This window comes from Rattus rattus, chromosome 7 (genome assembly GCF_011064425.1).
Source record: "Rattus rattus isolate New Zealand chromosome 7, Rrattus_CSIRO_v1, whole genome shotgun sequence".
Taxonomy (NCBI): domain Eukaryota; kingdom Metazoa; phylum Chordata; class Mammalia; order Rodentia; family Muridae; genus Rattus; species Rattus rattus.
This window is the reverse complement of record NC_046160.1, coordinates 90,204,890-90,222,251: the sequence shown is the minus strand read 5'-3', so window position 1 is coordinate 90,222,251 and position 17,362 is coordinate 90,204,890. Positions and strand designations below refer to the sequence as shown.

General features: G+C 45.0%; 1 protein-coding gene across 1 annotated transcript in view; it reads right to left on the bottom strand.

Annotated features, from left to right (window-relative positions):
* Positions 1-17,362, bottom strand: part of Syne2 (spectrin repeat containing nuclear envelope protein 2) — a 268,150-nt gene that overhangs the window by 62,689 nt on the left and 188,099 nt on the right. The window contains exons 77-84 of the mRNA XM_032907953.1: positions 16,998-17,129; positions 12,360-12,556; positions 11,156-11,288; positions 9,598-9,780; positions 9,010-9,156; positions 7,297-7,473; positions 5,169-5,324; positions 1,546-1,698 (exon numbers count right to left, since the gene is read on the bottom strand). Of these exons, the coding sequence (XP_032763844.1) occupies positions 1,546-1,698; positions 5,169-5,324; positions 7,297-7,473; positions 9,010-9,156; positions 9,598-9,780; positions 11,156-11,288; positions 12,360-12,556; positions 16,998-17,129 (1,278 nt within the window). The remainder of the gene's footprint in view (positions 1-1,545; positions 1,699-5,168; positions 5,325-7,296; positions 7,474-9,009; positions 9,157-9,597; positions 9,781-11,155; positions 11,289-12,359; positions 12,557-16,997; positions 17,130-17,362) is intronic.

Here is a 17,362-nt window from a genome sequence, read left to right as displayed (position 1 = left end):
CTGTGGTTTTGATTTTTATTCCCTTGTCAGCCAGTGACGTGCTTATTGGCCATTCAGGCCATCTTCTGTGGAGAGATGTTATTCAAACAACCTCTCTATTTCTTCATCCGATTACTGCTCTGTAACCCATTATACTGTACATACAAGCCCCTTCGCAAAGACACAGCTTAGATTCCACCGTTTCCTATCTTCCCTCACTGCTGGTGGTTTAAGTCTCTTAAACAAGCAAGGTTAACAGACGAGTGCATGAGCCCCTCCCTGTCTCCTCCTTTGCACTTCTTTGCTATGTTCTCCAAAAGCACAAAGTGCTCAATTCCAATGAAGTGCAGTTCTCCCGCCTCCTCCTCTGGCTGCTTATGCTTCTAGTGTCCTCTCTAGGAAGACAGTTATGAACGCTTATGCTGCCTTTCTTGGGGTCTGTAGTTTTAACCTTACATTTATGTCTGATTCACTTCAAATTAGGTTTTGGACGTGGCCTTGAGTTAGAGAACATCATTCTTTTTTCATGTTAATATCCGGGTAACCCAGTGTCATACTGTGGGGGGAACCTCCTTCTCCCTGTGAATTATCTTGTTATCTTAGTTGAAAAAAAAAACCCAACTGAAAATTGATTTCACTTTTGGACCCTTCCACTTACTTGTGTGTCTCTCTTAGGATCTTGTTACCTGCACCATCTTACTTTACCCCCTCCCCCATACTTTTATTACATCACTCTTGTCTGCTCACGTGTGTTTCCTGCACTGCTTGAGCTGCTCGAGGCTCTGGTTCCATTATTGTCGGCTTTCCCTGACTCCTGGTTGTGAGCAGAGTAACTTAAACAGACACGATTGGCAAATGACTGATGGAGCTCATCCCTATTTTCCCAGGGTCATCTGAAGCCGCGAGGGCTGCCCAGGGATTTCAATCACGAAGCTTGTTCTCCCTGCCCACTAGGAACATGAGGTCGAAGCAGATCTCAGTGACATATTTAACTCCCAGTGAGGATGCCGGAGGAAACACGGCAAACGCATTATCACTGGCTACCGTCTGAGCATCCTCCCCGAGTGAGAGGTAAACACTCTTGGCATGGCTCAGCTTTCTCTCCCTTTGGAGGGCATCCTGCATCTTCCTCCCGCTCTCTCTTCCTGCCTGTGGGGTCCCCGCTTTGCTCCCAGCTCCCGAGGCTGTGTGCTGCAGATCCCCCTCGCCCTGCTGCTTCTCCTACCAGCGTGGGGGCTCGTCCCTAACTGCAGCTTTGGGGCTGACCTGGAAACAAGGCCAGACGCTCTGCTGCTCTGAGAGGAGGAGACATTTATGCTTGCCTGAGTATGTTAGGTAAAACAAAGACAGCCAGGCGGACTTCCTGCCTGCCAGGCCACTGCCTTGCCTTCAATGATCCAGGACATAAAACGAGACTTGAAATAACTTCTTTTCACTTCAGGATGATGCCTCCCAGTGGCCCTCTCGCTTTTTAACATGGGGTAAATCTCTGTGATAAAAGAACGGTCCCGACAACAAGTGGAAGACTTTATGAGGAGAAACCGAGGACTAAGGGATGCCTTGTACCTGGCTGGTCACACTATTCCTCTTTTGACACAGCTCATCAATTCCGGATGCCATGTCTTCTAACAGTGGCCTGTCTCCGCCATCCATGATCAGAGAACTTTGCCTCAGCTCATCCAGAGCTTTAGATTTCATGGCGAGCTGATTTTCTACATCCTAGATGGGCAAGACAGAAAAAAAAAAGTGAAATTCTATAGAACAATTTGTAAACAGAGTTTATTCTTTTCAAGTGAAGAATGCTGGTGGAATATATATATATATATATATATATATATATATATATATATATACACACACACACACACACACACATATACAGAGCTCCGTAGCGACAGCATTTTAACTGCAGTTTACTTTTTAAGACAGGCTCTTGCTAGATGCCCAGGTTGGCCTGAAGCTCACAATCCTCCTGCCTCAGTCTCCATAGTGCTGGGATTACAGGCACGAACCACCATGTCCAGTCTCACTATGTCGTCAACTCAGCTGTTATATTCTGTATGTTAGGAGAGGCTGGGGAACCATAGCAGCATGGTATGGGAACAATCCAGGACAGCTAGCCTTTGTCCAACGCCTGCCTGAGCTAGCTGTGGCTGCCCCAGTCAGCAAACTCTACCAAGTCTCCTGTCATCAAGCAGCATGCGAGTGGCAGGAGGTGTGGTTAGCGGTGCTTCAGACGGTTAACAGCTTAACTGGCTTATATAATTCAGTCATTGAGTTGAAGCCTATACATCTCTCTACAACAACAACAACAACAACAACAAACACCAAAACATAGAACCACCAGTATAAACCAGCTGAAGGAGGCTTGCCACAGCTGGGAATGATGGTGCATGCACGTTATTTCAGCATGTACATGCTGAGGCTGGAGGATTACTATGAGTTTGAGGTTAGTCTAGTCTATATTGTAAGACTCTTTTCAACCAACCAATCAAACAAACAAACAACTAACCAACCACAATAACCACAAAGGTGATTTCTCATGCTGGGGTAGGCCTGGGCAGCCAGAACACAGAGTGGCAGGAACTCTACGGTTCAGCCTTCTACCCCAGCACATGACTAGAAAACCCCTCACTTTGACAGCCACCCATGTATAAGTGCACCATGGAGTTCTCACTGACAAGAGGCTGCATTTCTTGTCTTGTCTTTTTATGGTTTAGTTGGAAAGGCTTTCAGCAAACAAAATAGTACTTCAGAAGCCGGCTTTGCCAGCAGGAGTACCCCTGAGTACCTCCTGCTCACCCCTCCCCGACTCTTGCCCAAGAGCCACACTTAATGAACATGTATCCTTGAACACTGATTGCATACTAGTGTATTTTTCTGTCAAGTGATGCCTTGAAGTACATTTGAAAACGCTGAATTGTATAATACTACAGAACAATTATTAAACAGGAGTTTATTCTTTCCAAGTAAAGAATGCCAAGTAAAGGAGCATATGTACATATAAGAGCACGGCAGCGACGGCATTTTAACCACAGTTTATTTTTTGTAACTATGGAGAACTGCTGTCTCCTTCAAGTTTCTAATAATCACCCACAGAGGCTCATTTAACTAGAGAGTTCTAAAAGTACTTATTCGACAATAAATTGCTATATTTCCTCTAGAGTGAAAGACTATTTTAACTATTAGAAATACCAACACACGGGGTTGGGGATTTAGCTCAGTGGTAGAGCGCTTGCTAGGCCCTGGGTTGGTCCCCAGCTCTGGAAAAAAAAACCAACACACACACACACACACATACACACACACACACACACACACACACACACACACACACACACACACCCCCGCCAGATCCAAAAATGATGTGTATATAATAAGCCTGGTGTTACAAGAACATGATCTCTCCCCCATAACCGTCTGTTCTTTGTGTTCTCCTTTTGACTAACATGGACTGGGCCCAGCGGTCCTGCAGTCCACCCTTCCCACACTAGGGCCTCCCAGCCCTTTCCAAGCACACCAGCTCCCACCTCACATTAATCATCTTTCTTTAAATTCTGATTTGCAGCACAAAACATAAAGTGGAATGAAGAGACTTGCTAATTACATAGACCTATCAGAAGTTAACCTGCTTGTCTGTGAGAAACAGTGTTTAGTGCTGCTTAAATAATTCAATCCCAAGGCTGGAGAGAAGGCTTTGATGCCAAGAGCATCTCCTGCTCTTGCAAAGACCTCAGTTCAATTCTCAGCACCCAGGTGGAATGGCTCAAGGTCACCTGTAACTCCAGCTCCAGGGTTATTGGATGCCGCTGGCCTCCTCAGGTGCTAGCATTCATACGACCACAGACACACATAAGCAAAAATCGTGATACCTTAAAAAAAAAATCTCAATTCCTCTGAAATGATTACAGATTTCACTTCTGTTAACTATGCTTGTTTATAGGAGAGCATCAAACTTACTTAGGCTCCCCCATTTTAGGCAACTACATATTTCTTTGGTAACTCTCCTTGCTTTTGGTGTTTATAGTTGTTAACTCAAAATACCACGTATTTCTACATCAGATGGTTTGGTCTTGTCTCTCTGTCTGTCTGTGGATAGAAACCAAGGCTAGCCAAGTAGAGTACTTAAGCCACGCCCTTTAGCTCTTGTATTTGTAAAGGTACAGCTGGGTTGTGAGGTTGTGAGACTGAGGTGGGCAGGTAGCTCAAACGACACCATTTCAAGCTTGTTTGCAGCACAGTACCATCAGAAGGAAACAGGCCACTAAGCCTAGAGAGTGTGTGGAAGACTTGCTTAGGTTAGGCCAATGTACAACTCTTTGCAGCTTCCCCCCAGCTGAAGGCTGAGCCCTGGGTGGACACTGAGGTAGAGAGGAGAGTGGGAGGCGGGACTGGAAGTGGCCACCAGAAAGGACCTCGTTCTCATTATTGTTTTTACTTTTCGACCAGTGCTGTCTGCAACCTCAGAACAGGATGTCGACCCACGCTAGTTCCAGCAGTAGCTAGTGTGATGCTTTCGCACAGAAGCAGTACGTGTGCCCTCTGCAGCCATGGTGACGGGTGATGTACAACTGGGGCATGACCAGCTCTGGCCCTGCTTGTCAGTATGGGTCCACTCATTGGTGAGAGTTTCGAGGACTGCGTGACCCTGGCAATAGATTACACCCTTCCACTCAAGTGTGACTTAGGTCGGCTCCAAGGGACAAGTGGTTCTTCTGTAACATCATGTACAACAGGTGGCAGGGAATTTTCCCCTTCAGGCAAAGTGCAGAACGAAAGACTAAGGACAATGAAAAGGTCTGAGTCACATCACCAATGTTGTTCAAAATAATTAAAGAAATGCAGTTGGGAGAGCTTGGAGGCAGAAGTCCCTGAACATATTTCCGCTCCTTAGAAGTAATTTTCAAACCTCATAAAAGGCACAATGACTGTGAAAGAACCTTCCGTCTGTGATTGAAAGGTTTCACTTTACAATCATTTAAAACCCAGGTATCTGGCTAGTTTATGTGAGAGAGTAAACACAGTCAACACCATATGCCTGCTGCAATCACACTCCATTCTAGGTTTGTGGAAGGACAGTCTGATACAGGGCTCGCTAACCATGAACCTCTCACACTCGTCCTTGTTACGTCTCGTGGTGAGCATCCTGTGCTACGTCACATGCTGGGCGGGATGCTGCCCCTCCTCACCTGGCAGTCCAGGAGCAGCTTCTCCATGGAGACGGCACTTTCAGGCTTTTGTAGCATCTTCAGCCTTTCTTCCTGTGCCTCCAACCAGCTGTTCACATTCTGTATTTTGTTTTCATTCTCAGTGATACTCTCCAAAAGTTGTTCCAAATGTTGTATCTATATGGGACAGATTAAAAAAAGATATTACAAAGGAAAATTTCTTACTTTCATCTCTCCTCTTAAAATTTTTGAGTTTGACCGAGAATGTCCCCCATGGGCACGATCATTTGAACACTTGGTCGCCTGCTGGTGGCGCTATTTTGGGAGATTCAGAGGAATGGTTTTGCTGGAGGAAGTGTGTTACTGGGAGCGGGCTTTGAGAATAGACAGACAGTCTGACCCTACTTCTAGTTTGGGCTCTCTGCTTTTAGCTATAAACGATGTGATAATCTTTCAGCTTCCTGCTCAGACCACTATGCCTTCCTACCACGCCAGACTCTCATCTCTGGAACAACAAGCCCGAATAAATTCTTCCTTCTATTCACTGGCCTGGGCATGGTATTTTATCATGCAACATAAAAGTAACTAGTACAGAATGTAAATAGCTTTATGTGGTTTTTTTTTTTAATACTTATTTATTTGTTTGTTTATCCTTGCTATGGTATCTGTATCCTTTTGAAATTAAAAGATAACCTGGCTTCTTCTAAAAGTTTAATATTTTACATAACAAAATGCACGGTCCATTTTGGAATAAAGATTTGTCAGTCAAGAAATAAGCTTTAGAGTTTTCTCTATTAAAACCAAAAATTCTCATTAGAAAGCTAACTATCTAAGAACTGGACTGTATGGTTAAGGGAGCCAATGAAATTTAGGATTCTTTAAATGTTCCTGATATTTTCCAAAGAAATTTTAAGTCATTCTGCCATTAGATGTGTATGAATACCATAGCTTTGGGTTTTATTTTGCTAAAACATTTCTAACTTACTCACTAGATGCTCCACAGTGTTTGTTTGGATATCTAAGGATAAAAATAGATATATTTCCATTTTTATCTATTAAAACTAGAATTTCTAGCATTGAGAAAATGTCCTGTACAAGTTGACCGTCCATTCATGTACTTGAAATTTTAAATATGAATCTCCAGTAAATGAATACCTTTGTGTGCATTTTTAATACAGAAAAGAGATGTTTGTTACTATCAGTATTAAACACTTTTTATAACGAGTACATTTTCTTCATGTTTCAGGACCTGTGCAGTAGAAACCGTCCACATGCATTCCTTTTGCTCTGTTCCATCTTCTCAAGTGAGATTGCTTTGTCCTTTTGAACGTGTTTCCACAGGAAATGCCAAAGTCTCTGACCTCTTGGTGGCCAGATGTATTCCTTTTCTCTTGCCTAACTCAATTTCCCAACAGAAATGTAAGCCTTACTTTCATTATCTGTTGTTGGCCCCCAATGAAAATGCTAAGAAGGGATTGGGGATTTAGCTCAGGGGTAGAGCGCTTCCCCAGGAAGCGCAAGGCCCTGGGTTTGGTCCCCAGCTCCGAAAAAAAAAAACCAAAAAAAAAAAAAAAAAAAGAAAAGAAAATGCTAAGACATAAGATGTTCCAAAGGAGCTGAAATTGGGATGATTAGCAGCTTAAGACTGTGAATCAGCTTTTAGAATAGCTTTTAAGAGTTTTCAGCAAGTGGCATATTGCAAGGCCAAAACCATGCATTCGAGTGTAAACCATGCATCCAGGTGCAACATCATGCATCCAGGTGCAATGCCAGGCATCCAGGTGCAACGCCAGGCATCCAGGTACAACGCCAGGCATCCAGGTGCAATGCCAGGCATTCAGGTGCAACACCAGAGACCAAGGTGCAACATCATGCACCCAGGTGTGACACCATGCACCCAAGTGTGACTACAGGACTCACCTTTCTTATTTTTATTTTTTTGAAATTCGTTCTTTTTTTATTTAATTTATTTATTCTTTTTTGTTATGAGTACACTGTTGCTATCTTCAGACACACCAGAAGAGGGCATCAGATCCCATTACAGATGGTTGTGAGCCACCATGTGGTTGCTGGGATTTGAATTCAGGACCTCTGGAAGAGCAGTCCGTGCTCTTGACCGCTGAGCCATCTCTCCAGCCCAGGGACTCACCTTTCGATTCAGGGTTCCGTGCACTCGCTGCCACTGGCGGTTCATCTCCCCCAGGTGCTCTGCAAACTCGGTCCTTTCGTAGCGCTTGCTTTCTACATCACAGGTGCTTAGCTGCAGCAGTGACTGGTTAACAAAGTCAACTACCCACTGCTTGTAGTCCATTTCCATCCTGAACTCCTAAAACACACAGGCAAGCGAAATTAAACACCAACGTCAGGATGGAAGTCGTCACACAAGCTGGATTTTCCTTATGGCTGAACTCGTCAGGTGTACATTCCAGGCTCCCACCTTCCATGGGACAGGGTGGTTGTTTTATCTGTGAGGAGACTCTTTGAGGGAGTGACACATTCTTAGGGCAAGCATGACTCACTTCCCTGCGGACTCACTGGAAACTCTGAGGAAACCACGTGATGGTACCTGTTGCCTGTGAAGGGCTGGCAGGACCCTGGTCTGACGAAAGGGTCCTGTGAGATTCTGAGCCATGTGAGGACTCAAGGGAACAGGATAGAAACCAGGAGATAAGGGTTTGTCACTAAAGCACCTTTGGGGACCTGGCCAACTGAGGTGGCTCTTCTGTTCTGTGGAGTCGGAGGCCTCCTAGGGCAATTTGGATGGCTTTAGGTTCTACCATGGTCCTAAACCCACGTGGGGTAATGATGCTGCTATCAAGCCTGTCGCCTGTTGGGTTTACCCAGGAAAGCTGTGGCACTGCTAATGGAGACATCCGAGAAGAACCAAGTCGAATGTGCTAGTAGCCGTAGCTGAGGTAGACATGTTGAAGAGGCTACCAGGTACTCAAGATAGGATCAGGACAAAAATCAGGCCAGGCACGGTGGCATATACCTCTAATCCCAGTGCTTAGGAGACAGATCTATCTATATGAGTTTGAGGCTAGCCTGGTTTACATAGCAAGTTCCAGACCACAGCTATACAGTGAGGCCTAGCCTTGCAAAGGAATTAAAAATCGTACAGCCACGCTTGGTCATTAAGCCATTATCTTCTGCCTGCAAGACTCCAGCTCCATCAGCCTGCCAGGTCTTTGCAGGCCACGCTCAGGCTCCTCATTTACCTGCCTAGCACTGAACAGTGCAGCGTTATTTGCCAAAGAAACCTATTCAAAATGTGTAACTTGGGAAGAACATCTCCTCAAGGACATTTATTAACAACCACTGCAGGCCAGTCAGTGGGCTACCTCATTCCAGGTGAGAGTCCCAGTCAAGGAAGGGAGACAGGCAAGGACTAAATGCTCATCACCTAGGAGCTAGAGAGAGTCTCAGAGACACCAAGTTTGGCACAGTCGTCTAATCCGGGGCTGGGGGTGGAGAGTGGAAGAGCCATGCTCAGGCTTGGGCTGGCCCTTGCTTGACATACTTGGGCTGGCCCTTGAAAGGTGGCTCAGACTGTGTGTAAAACAGGCATTGCAGACAGTGTGTTGTGCACACTGCCTGTGGCAGGAGAGCACCAGAAGCAAGTGCAGGACCAAACTGGGTTCGGTGTTGATGTGCTGAGTGAATAGATGGCAGGGGGCTCAGCCCAGCCCGAGTGTATTAAAGGCTTGGGCTGTCCACTCCAGAATAACTGCCACCCCCTCCCCTCCCTATGTCCCTCCAGTCCATTCCTCTTGATTTTATGACTCTCACGTCTCTTGGTTCACCCTTTCCCCTCTAAGAGACTTGCAGTCAGTGGAGACTTCGGCCCCTTCTGGGTGCTCACCTTGAGTTTCTGCAGCAGCTGTTTCACCAGGGACACAGAACTTGGCGGGAGCTCGGCATCCTCACCCACGACCTGAGGCTCCACGGTGTTCATCCAGCTGATCATCTCGGAGATAGCTTCTCGGGATGGCAATTTCTCCATCTGAAGCTGCGAGGACAGGGTGATTTCCACTTAATTATCGGCAGTTAACCAAATGAATCAGGGCATCACGGAGGGTGCTACCTGCTTTGATAAAAGGTCTTCCTACTGTGATTAGTCAGGTCAGCCAAAAAAACGAACCCAGTATTAAAGCTTCAAGTAAGTGACCTCCAAACAGTGATAAAGACCTTCACATAAGCCAACTCAGTGGCACGGAGACAACCAAGAAATAAACTAATTAAGCCTGATTTCTCTCTTAAGAAAGATCTCACTGGAGGAGAGTCTAGTAACTAAGATCTACATTCAGTGGTGTGTGTGTGTGTGTGTGCGTGTGTGTGTGGGCTGGCTAGGAAGTGTCAGAGAAAACTATTGAGTTAAAAAGGTAATTTTAAAAGAGGTGTGAACTCACAAGTACATGCTAAGCCAAACGCTGGCTCTTTGAACGCTTACCTGGTGGAGTTTCTCTTGGATGTCTGGAAGCTGAGTTATGAGCACTGTCCACTTCTGCTCGAATTGTGCTAAGGAGGCTCTCAGTGTGGCTGTGTCTGCCTCTTTCAGATGGAGAAGTTGGTTCCCAGTACTCATGACTGCGGACTTCAGCGAGGACTTCTCATCCACTTCCTTGGAAAATTTCTAGAGGAAACCGTTTCTGAGATTACATACTTTCAAAACTTAAGGACAATCAGAATTGCTGTCTAGACTACAAAACTAGAGATAGTAAATACACACATACACACACACACACTCACCATACACACACACACACTCACCACACACACACATCACATATACACACACTCCACACATATACATACATACTCACCACACACACACTCCACACAATCACACACACAAAATCACCACACGCATACACACACACACACACACACACACACACACACACACACACACACACACACACACACACACACACACACACACTTTGCCTACAGTGTCAGAGTCCACTCCAGGCATCATGTATACCCTGGAGAGCAAAGCACATAGGATCCCCAGTTCCTTTTAACCTAGAGGATTCATATTTTTTAAAATATACAAACCTTGCCTGGAAAGATGTCTCAGTGATTTAAAAGGAGTTAGTACTTTTTCAGAGGACCAAGGTTCAGTTCCCAGCGCATACACGGTGGCTAGCAGCAACCATTTGTAATGGTTCACCACATTACAATAGAATGGTGGCGAGTAACCGCCCCAGTTCCAGGGCATTTGATGTCTTCTTCTGACTTCTAAGGTACCAGGCATACATTTGGTACACATACATACACGCAGGGAAGACATTCATATAGATATCAGAGAAGCCATATTCAATGGTCAACCTTTCAAGAAACTGTAGAATCCAATATGGTCTGTATTAAATGAATTACTTGGAAAAAATTTTCAAATAAAATATTTGAAGTCTTTCCTATGTATAGGCTAGAAGTGCATTGAAAAAGTACCTATATTCAATATCAAACTGAGTAACCATATCTATGAGACAGAAGAGAGTAAGGACCAAGGGAAATCATTTCATTTGTACCTAGCAAAATTAATGAAGGTCCTATGTATAAGCCTGTGGGCTGGGTGTTGGACCCCGGCGCCTGCGCACCGGGTAGGAGAGTGTTCCATCACCGAGCTCCGTCTCTGACCAATAAGCTCCTTTTGTTACAAAAAAAAAAAAAAACCATCTAACCCCCTGCAACCAAAATAATAAAACCAAAACACGAGCAGAGAATTATCACAAGGACTTAAAATCACGCATCTGTTACCCCCGTGAAATAATATTTCTATAAGGTAGTTTGAGGTTTGGCTGGATTTTTTTTTTAAACAAAACATGCCCATATCCGAGCAAGCTTTACATTCGCATATAAACTGTAGAGTTCATTAACAGTGTAAGCAAGTCGCTCCAAGGACACGTCTGCGACTCTCCCACGCCTTCACCCCTCACCCACAAACGGAAGCAGGACCATCCCAGAAACTCTGACTCTTTTAGTCTTCATCAGTGTGAACAACTTACAAAAAATCTGTCTATGTTACTTCTGATCGTATTCAGGTCCTGGGACACATTGAGGGACTGCTCTTTCCAGTAATTCAACGTTTGCTGAGAGGATTCCAGCCACCGGGTGAGCTCGTCGGAATCTCTGCTGTAACTGAGGAGGAAAGCCAGAGTAGAAATCAGAGACTCACTCCGAGGACGGCCGCACCAGTGCGCCCTGCTCGTACTTTAGTGTTTATGAAACAATGATGCTCGGTAGGACACTGCCATCGGCTGAACGCGGTTGCGTTATCTTATGTGATGGAATAGCAATCAGTGCTATTGTTCAGAAATTCATGGCATCTGTAAGTACTCTGTCCTGTCTTATACCATACCCCAAGCCCAGTGGTTTTACCATTTTCTAGAACTCTCTCCATTAGGGATAATCAAAAAGGAAGAAGCATTTTAAAAGTACAAAACATTCTCATTACAGCTATACCAAAGTCTTTCTGTCAACCATAGCAAGGATCCCCTTGGTCATCGATGTCCTCCAGTTATGTGTTTACAGTGAAAATAAAGCTAGCGTTTGTACATGGGGCTCGACAGCACACTGCCATCCGCTGCATGTGACTGAAATAGCCAAGCAGAACACCCTCTTCCTTGTAGCTTTTCTACTTGTGAAGCTCAAACAATCTCTGAGATGAGGAGACAAAACTGAAGTTTAAACATTCTGTTTTCTCCATTGTCCTCTGATTGTTTATGATGATCCCATGTGAACACAACGCATCCTCTGAAGAATCAAAAGACTTTCTCAAATGACTACTTCTGTGTATCCCTGGCTGTCCTGGAACACACTGTGTAGACCAAGCTGGCCTCGAACTCAGAAATCCACCTGCCTCTGCCCCCTAAACACTGGGATTAAAGGCGTGCGCCACCATCAACACCACCCAGCCTTTTTAAACTTTTAAAATCTTTGGAAGCAGGTGAGAGACTGTAACATCCCAGCATGAGAGTATCCCAGGAATTGCATCTATCCAATTCCTTGTGCTTGTAGAAATGTACAAAGGCCCCAGAAGACTGCTGACATATGATCCCACGTCTATCGAGCCAGGATCGGAGGTTAACGTAATCAGAGAACTCAGCGTGATGTGGGGAACTGTGCTCAACCTTGAGTTGACTACGGACTCTCCCTTGGGTCTTTCTCTACAGCAGACCGTGAAGCAGAACAATCTCTAAGGCCGTGTACCTGAGAAGATGCTTAAGAAGGGTTTGCAGTCGGTGGAGCTCCTGGTCAATTCTCTTGTTGAGGGACAGCCACTGCTCTTCCAGCTTCGCGATCTGGCCCTCGGGCTCAGGACAGCTCACAGATGCTGCCAGCTGTCTGCCTTCATTCAAGGTTTGGCAAAGCCGGGCATGCTTTGCATCAATGTTTCTTTTTATTTGCTAAAAAAAAAGTCGGAATGAATTGTTTTAAGTAAAATGTGCTGATCTGGTCTCTTTTCTTTTTTATAAGACAGGTTCTTATTATATAGTCCAAGCAGAGCTGAAAACTCACTATATAATATAGCCCAAACTTGTAATACTCCTGCCTGAGTCTTCCAAATACAGAGACTACAGGCTGGCTTCAAACATCTGAACTAAGGGATCCTCTGGTTCAGCCTCCTCCGTAGTGGGACCGTTGGCATGGCTTAGCATTCCTCATTTCAAACAGCTCTGATTTGACATGCAGATCATTTTTTTCTAATTTATTTAATTCTATAATAATAATAATAATAATAACAATAACTATTATGTACATGGATGTTTCGACTGCATATATATCTGTGCGGCACACACATGTCTGTCTGGTGCCAGAAGAGGGCGTTGGGCCCCTGGAACTGGTGTTACAGCCGGTTATGAGCTGCCCTGTGGGCACTGGAAATCGAACCCAGGTTGTCAGGGGAAGCATCCAGTGCTCTTAACCACTGGGCCGTCTTTCCAGTTGACACAAAAAATTATTTTGAAAATTGGGAAATTTTAGACATAAGTTTCATAAAAATATTAATCAGGATTTCCAGTGCTTCTGGGAACACCAAGAGATGTGCCAATTAAGGGTCTACGTTCCCCTGTTCACGGCCTTCGTAAGAAAGGCCCGCACCTTGCAGTCCTGCCCACCTCAGCCCCACTCCCAGCTGCAGTCTCAGGCTGACATCTAGACACGAGAAGGATAAATTTGAAGATAATTATCTATTATTCACAAGACACAGAGACCTGGCAGAGAACTCATTTGTAGACGCCTCTGAATATTAAGGAATAAGAGGGAGAAAATAACTTTCGAATAAATTAAAATGGCACATTATTAGGCCAACTTCACACACACATAAAATGAAGTCCTTCAAAACTGCAGATACAATGACCTCTGACGGGAACAGCAATTACCCCTACAGCTTGCTTTAGCTAATGCTGCTTACCTGGCGGCTGTCTGACCTTTAAAAGTAAATTATTATCAAAATAGAACTTTTGCTATCTTGCAATTAAGCCTTCTTGAAAACTTACCAGCTCTTTTTTTCTTTTACTTCTAGGTCTCTTCTTCCCACTCCCATCCACAATTCCATCCCTTCCCTGGCTGAATCTATGGCTAGGATAAAATGTCCAAAACCAATTACAAAATGAGCTGTCATTTCTGAGCCTTAAGTGTTAGTTGCTTTGCCATTACAACACCTCTGGGAAGGAAGCTCCTTTTTGCTGTGTTTTTTTTTTTTATGTGTATATGTCTACATACTACATATACACATGTAGCATACATACTACATATGTATCATGAGTTAATATAGGCCACCTATTCCCTCAGAGAAGGGAGAGAAGGACATATTTTTACACATTGACCTTGAGCTTATGATCCTCCCGCTCCTACCTCCCATGTGCTAAGATCCAGGCATGCACTATCATCCATGGTACCAGGACCAAACCCCGGGTAGGCTTCATGAATGGCAGGCAAGGAACTGGAACAACTGAGCTACATTCCCAGCCCCCTTCTGAGGCATCCTGATGCTGTCATTCTAGAGAGAAAAGACACTACATGCTGGTCACTGGGAGCTTTTTAGTTCCAAGCAGCATCTGAATATGGGTTTGCTCCAGTGCAGAGGCTGTACCACTAATGTCTGCGTTTTAATGCCCAGACTCCATCAACCAAGGACACCACACTGGTTGGACACACACAAACCTCTGTGACTCCAAGGGATTATGAATAGCGAAGTGGGCTTTAGGGATATAGTATGAAGAATTTGTTTAGAAGCCTTAGCACAATTGCTTCTTTGAAAAAAAAAGCTTTCTGGGCTGGAGATGGCTCAGTGGTTAAGAGCACTGACTGTTCTTCCAGAGGACCTGAGTTCAATTCCCAGCAACCACATGGTGGCTCACAACCATCTGTAATGAGATCCGATGCTCTCTTCTGGTGTGTATGAAGACAGTGACAGTGTAGTCATATAAATACTAATAAATCTAAAAAAAGAAAAAGGCTTTCAAGGATGGGGGAGGAAACTCATTTGTAGTGCACACATGGGCCCGGAGTTGAGATCCCCAGTATCCATGCAAAAGTAGGTGTGGGAGGGGCTGGACAGATAGCTCAGTGGTTGAAAACACGGGGTGCTCTTCCAGAAAACCCAGGTTCGATTCCCAGCACTCACATGGCAGCTCACAACTGTCTGTAACTCCAGTTCCAGGGGATCTGACAGCCTCACACATACATACATACAGTCAAAATCACCAATGCACATGAACTAAAAATGAATAAGACTTTTAAAAAATGCGGGTTGTGGATGCACCTGTAGTCCCAGCCCCGGAGCCGTGGAGAAAGTAAGCTGCCTGAGGCTCATGGGCCAGCCAGCCTAGCTGGAACGGTCAGGGCCACAGGATACAAATATAATGGTATGTAAGGCATGGCGGTATGCGCTTTCTATTAAAAATATATTTTATGTATATCAATATTTTGTCTAGGTGTCTGTCTCTCTGTGCACCATGTACAAATCTGATGCCTGCAGAGGCCAGAAGAGGGCATCAGATTCCTTGGAACTTGAGTTACAGATGGTTGTAAGCTGGGGAGCTAACCTGGGTCCTCTACAAGGCAGCCAATTTACTTATTTATGTCGCTGTCTTCAGACACACCAGAAGAGGGCGTCAGATCCCATTACAGATGGTTGTAAGTCACCATGTGGTTGTTAAGAATTGAACTCAGGACCTCTGGAAGAGGAGGAGTCTTAACCACTGAGCCATCTCTCCAGACCTGTGACCCCCCCCCAATCTTAAAACAAGGTATAGGATACAACAGAGGAAGGTGACATTCTACTCTGGTACACATATGTCTCTCTCTCTCTCACACACACACACACACACACACACACACACACACACACACACACACACACACACATTAAAGGTTTCAACTTTACTAGAATAATACATCTGAGAGGAATAGTCAGGGGCATGTGACATTGGCTAGTGTTAAATTGTTTCCTTTTTTGTTATTTGCTTTTTGAGACACTCATGCTACAGCCCAAACTGAGATCAAGCTTACAAAGATCCTCCTGCCTCAGCCTCCTAAGTGCTGGATTTGTAGACAAACTAGGTTGTTTCTTGATATGCTGTGCTTACTTTTCAACTGCATTCGTCTGGGTGTTGGATGGCATATCCTGTAACTTTTACGTCCCACAGCACCCCAAAGATTCCAGATCTACCGAACTGCGGGTCTACAGCAAGTAGAAATATAATGTTCAACCCCAAGAAAATGCCATTCTCTTAGTCCCTCCCCTTTTTGTTCTGAACTCTCAGTGTGCATCCCCGGCAGTCTTCAAAGTCACAATCCTCCTGTGTCAACCTCTGGAATGCAGGGGTGTGTGTCAACGAACCAAGCCTGAAGACTTTCTAGAACTCTGCAGGCAGGTAACAGATCTCACGCATCCCATAGGCTATGTTCAATCAGCATTACACTGTAAGTAGGTGTTTAGAAGCTCGGGTTTACACATTCCGTTCTATTCTCATCTTATCTCTATACTAACAGATAAATGACTAAATGACTTCGAGTGCTCAGCCAGAGATGGAACAGTTCCCATTCCCATTCCAAGGCTCAGACAACATGGCGGAGGCGTGGGCAGGAGGAATGTAAAAGATGGAGGGTAGGGAGTTCTGTGCAATGCTACACACGGGAACTCAGAACCACTGTGATTACCTGCATAAAACCTGCACAGGGTAAAAATCATAGCAAGGGGCTGGAGAGACGGCTCCATGGTTAAGAGTAAGCATTGCTTTTACATAGGATCAGAGCTCAGGTCCCGGCACCCACTTCAGAGATTACAACTGCCTGTAAATACAGTTCCAGGGGATATGACACCATCTTTTGGACCCCATGGGCACTGCACACTCACATACATAGCTTACACACACACACACACACACACACACACACACACACACACACACACACACACACACACACACACACACACACATACACACTTAAAACAAAATCTAAAATATTCTTTTCAGCATGGTGTGGGGAGGGGCTCCCAGGGTCCTGCCCCTGACCACGGTGCTACTGGCAGTTAGTGGCTCTGGGGGAGGGAGAGTTGCTTCTTTGTGTGTTCTCCACCGGCAGGATGACCCATATACATGTGGACTAATCAGTCACAGTGGTTTATTTAAAAACAAATCAAAAAAGTTGGAAAGGGATGCATTAGGATAGTCGCGAAGAGGGACTCCACACCCTCCTGAATACATCTGTCCGTCAGTGAGCGGCGTGATAAACAGCCTTGAGTTTCAGTGAAACCATTCAGCTTCAAACCCCAAGCCTAGGCAGCCCAGCTCACCAACACCATGGACCTGGCTTGCCATAACCCGAGAAGCACGGTACCTGGTAAAATGAAATTCTTTCCAGCAGTCTCTCCTCTGTCTCTTCCACCAAACTCAAGGAGGGCAGCGAAGAGATGAGGACTTCCAGGTCCTTCTCAAGAGATGCACAGTTATCATCAAATTCTTCCCATGTCTAGAGAATAAACAACAGGAACAGTTCCAGTCAACGACGACCGTAAAGCCAAAGACAAACAGATCAGAAGAAACCGAAACATGGATACCATGGATTCCAGGGGCACAGGAGAGGTTGTATACAAAGTATCAAGAAGAACTCAGTCTCTAATGGGATACAACCCCACTGCTTTTTGAAAGGTACTGTGTGTGTGTGTGTGTGTGTGTGTGTGTGTGTGTGTGTGTGTGTGTGTG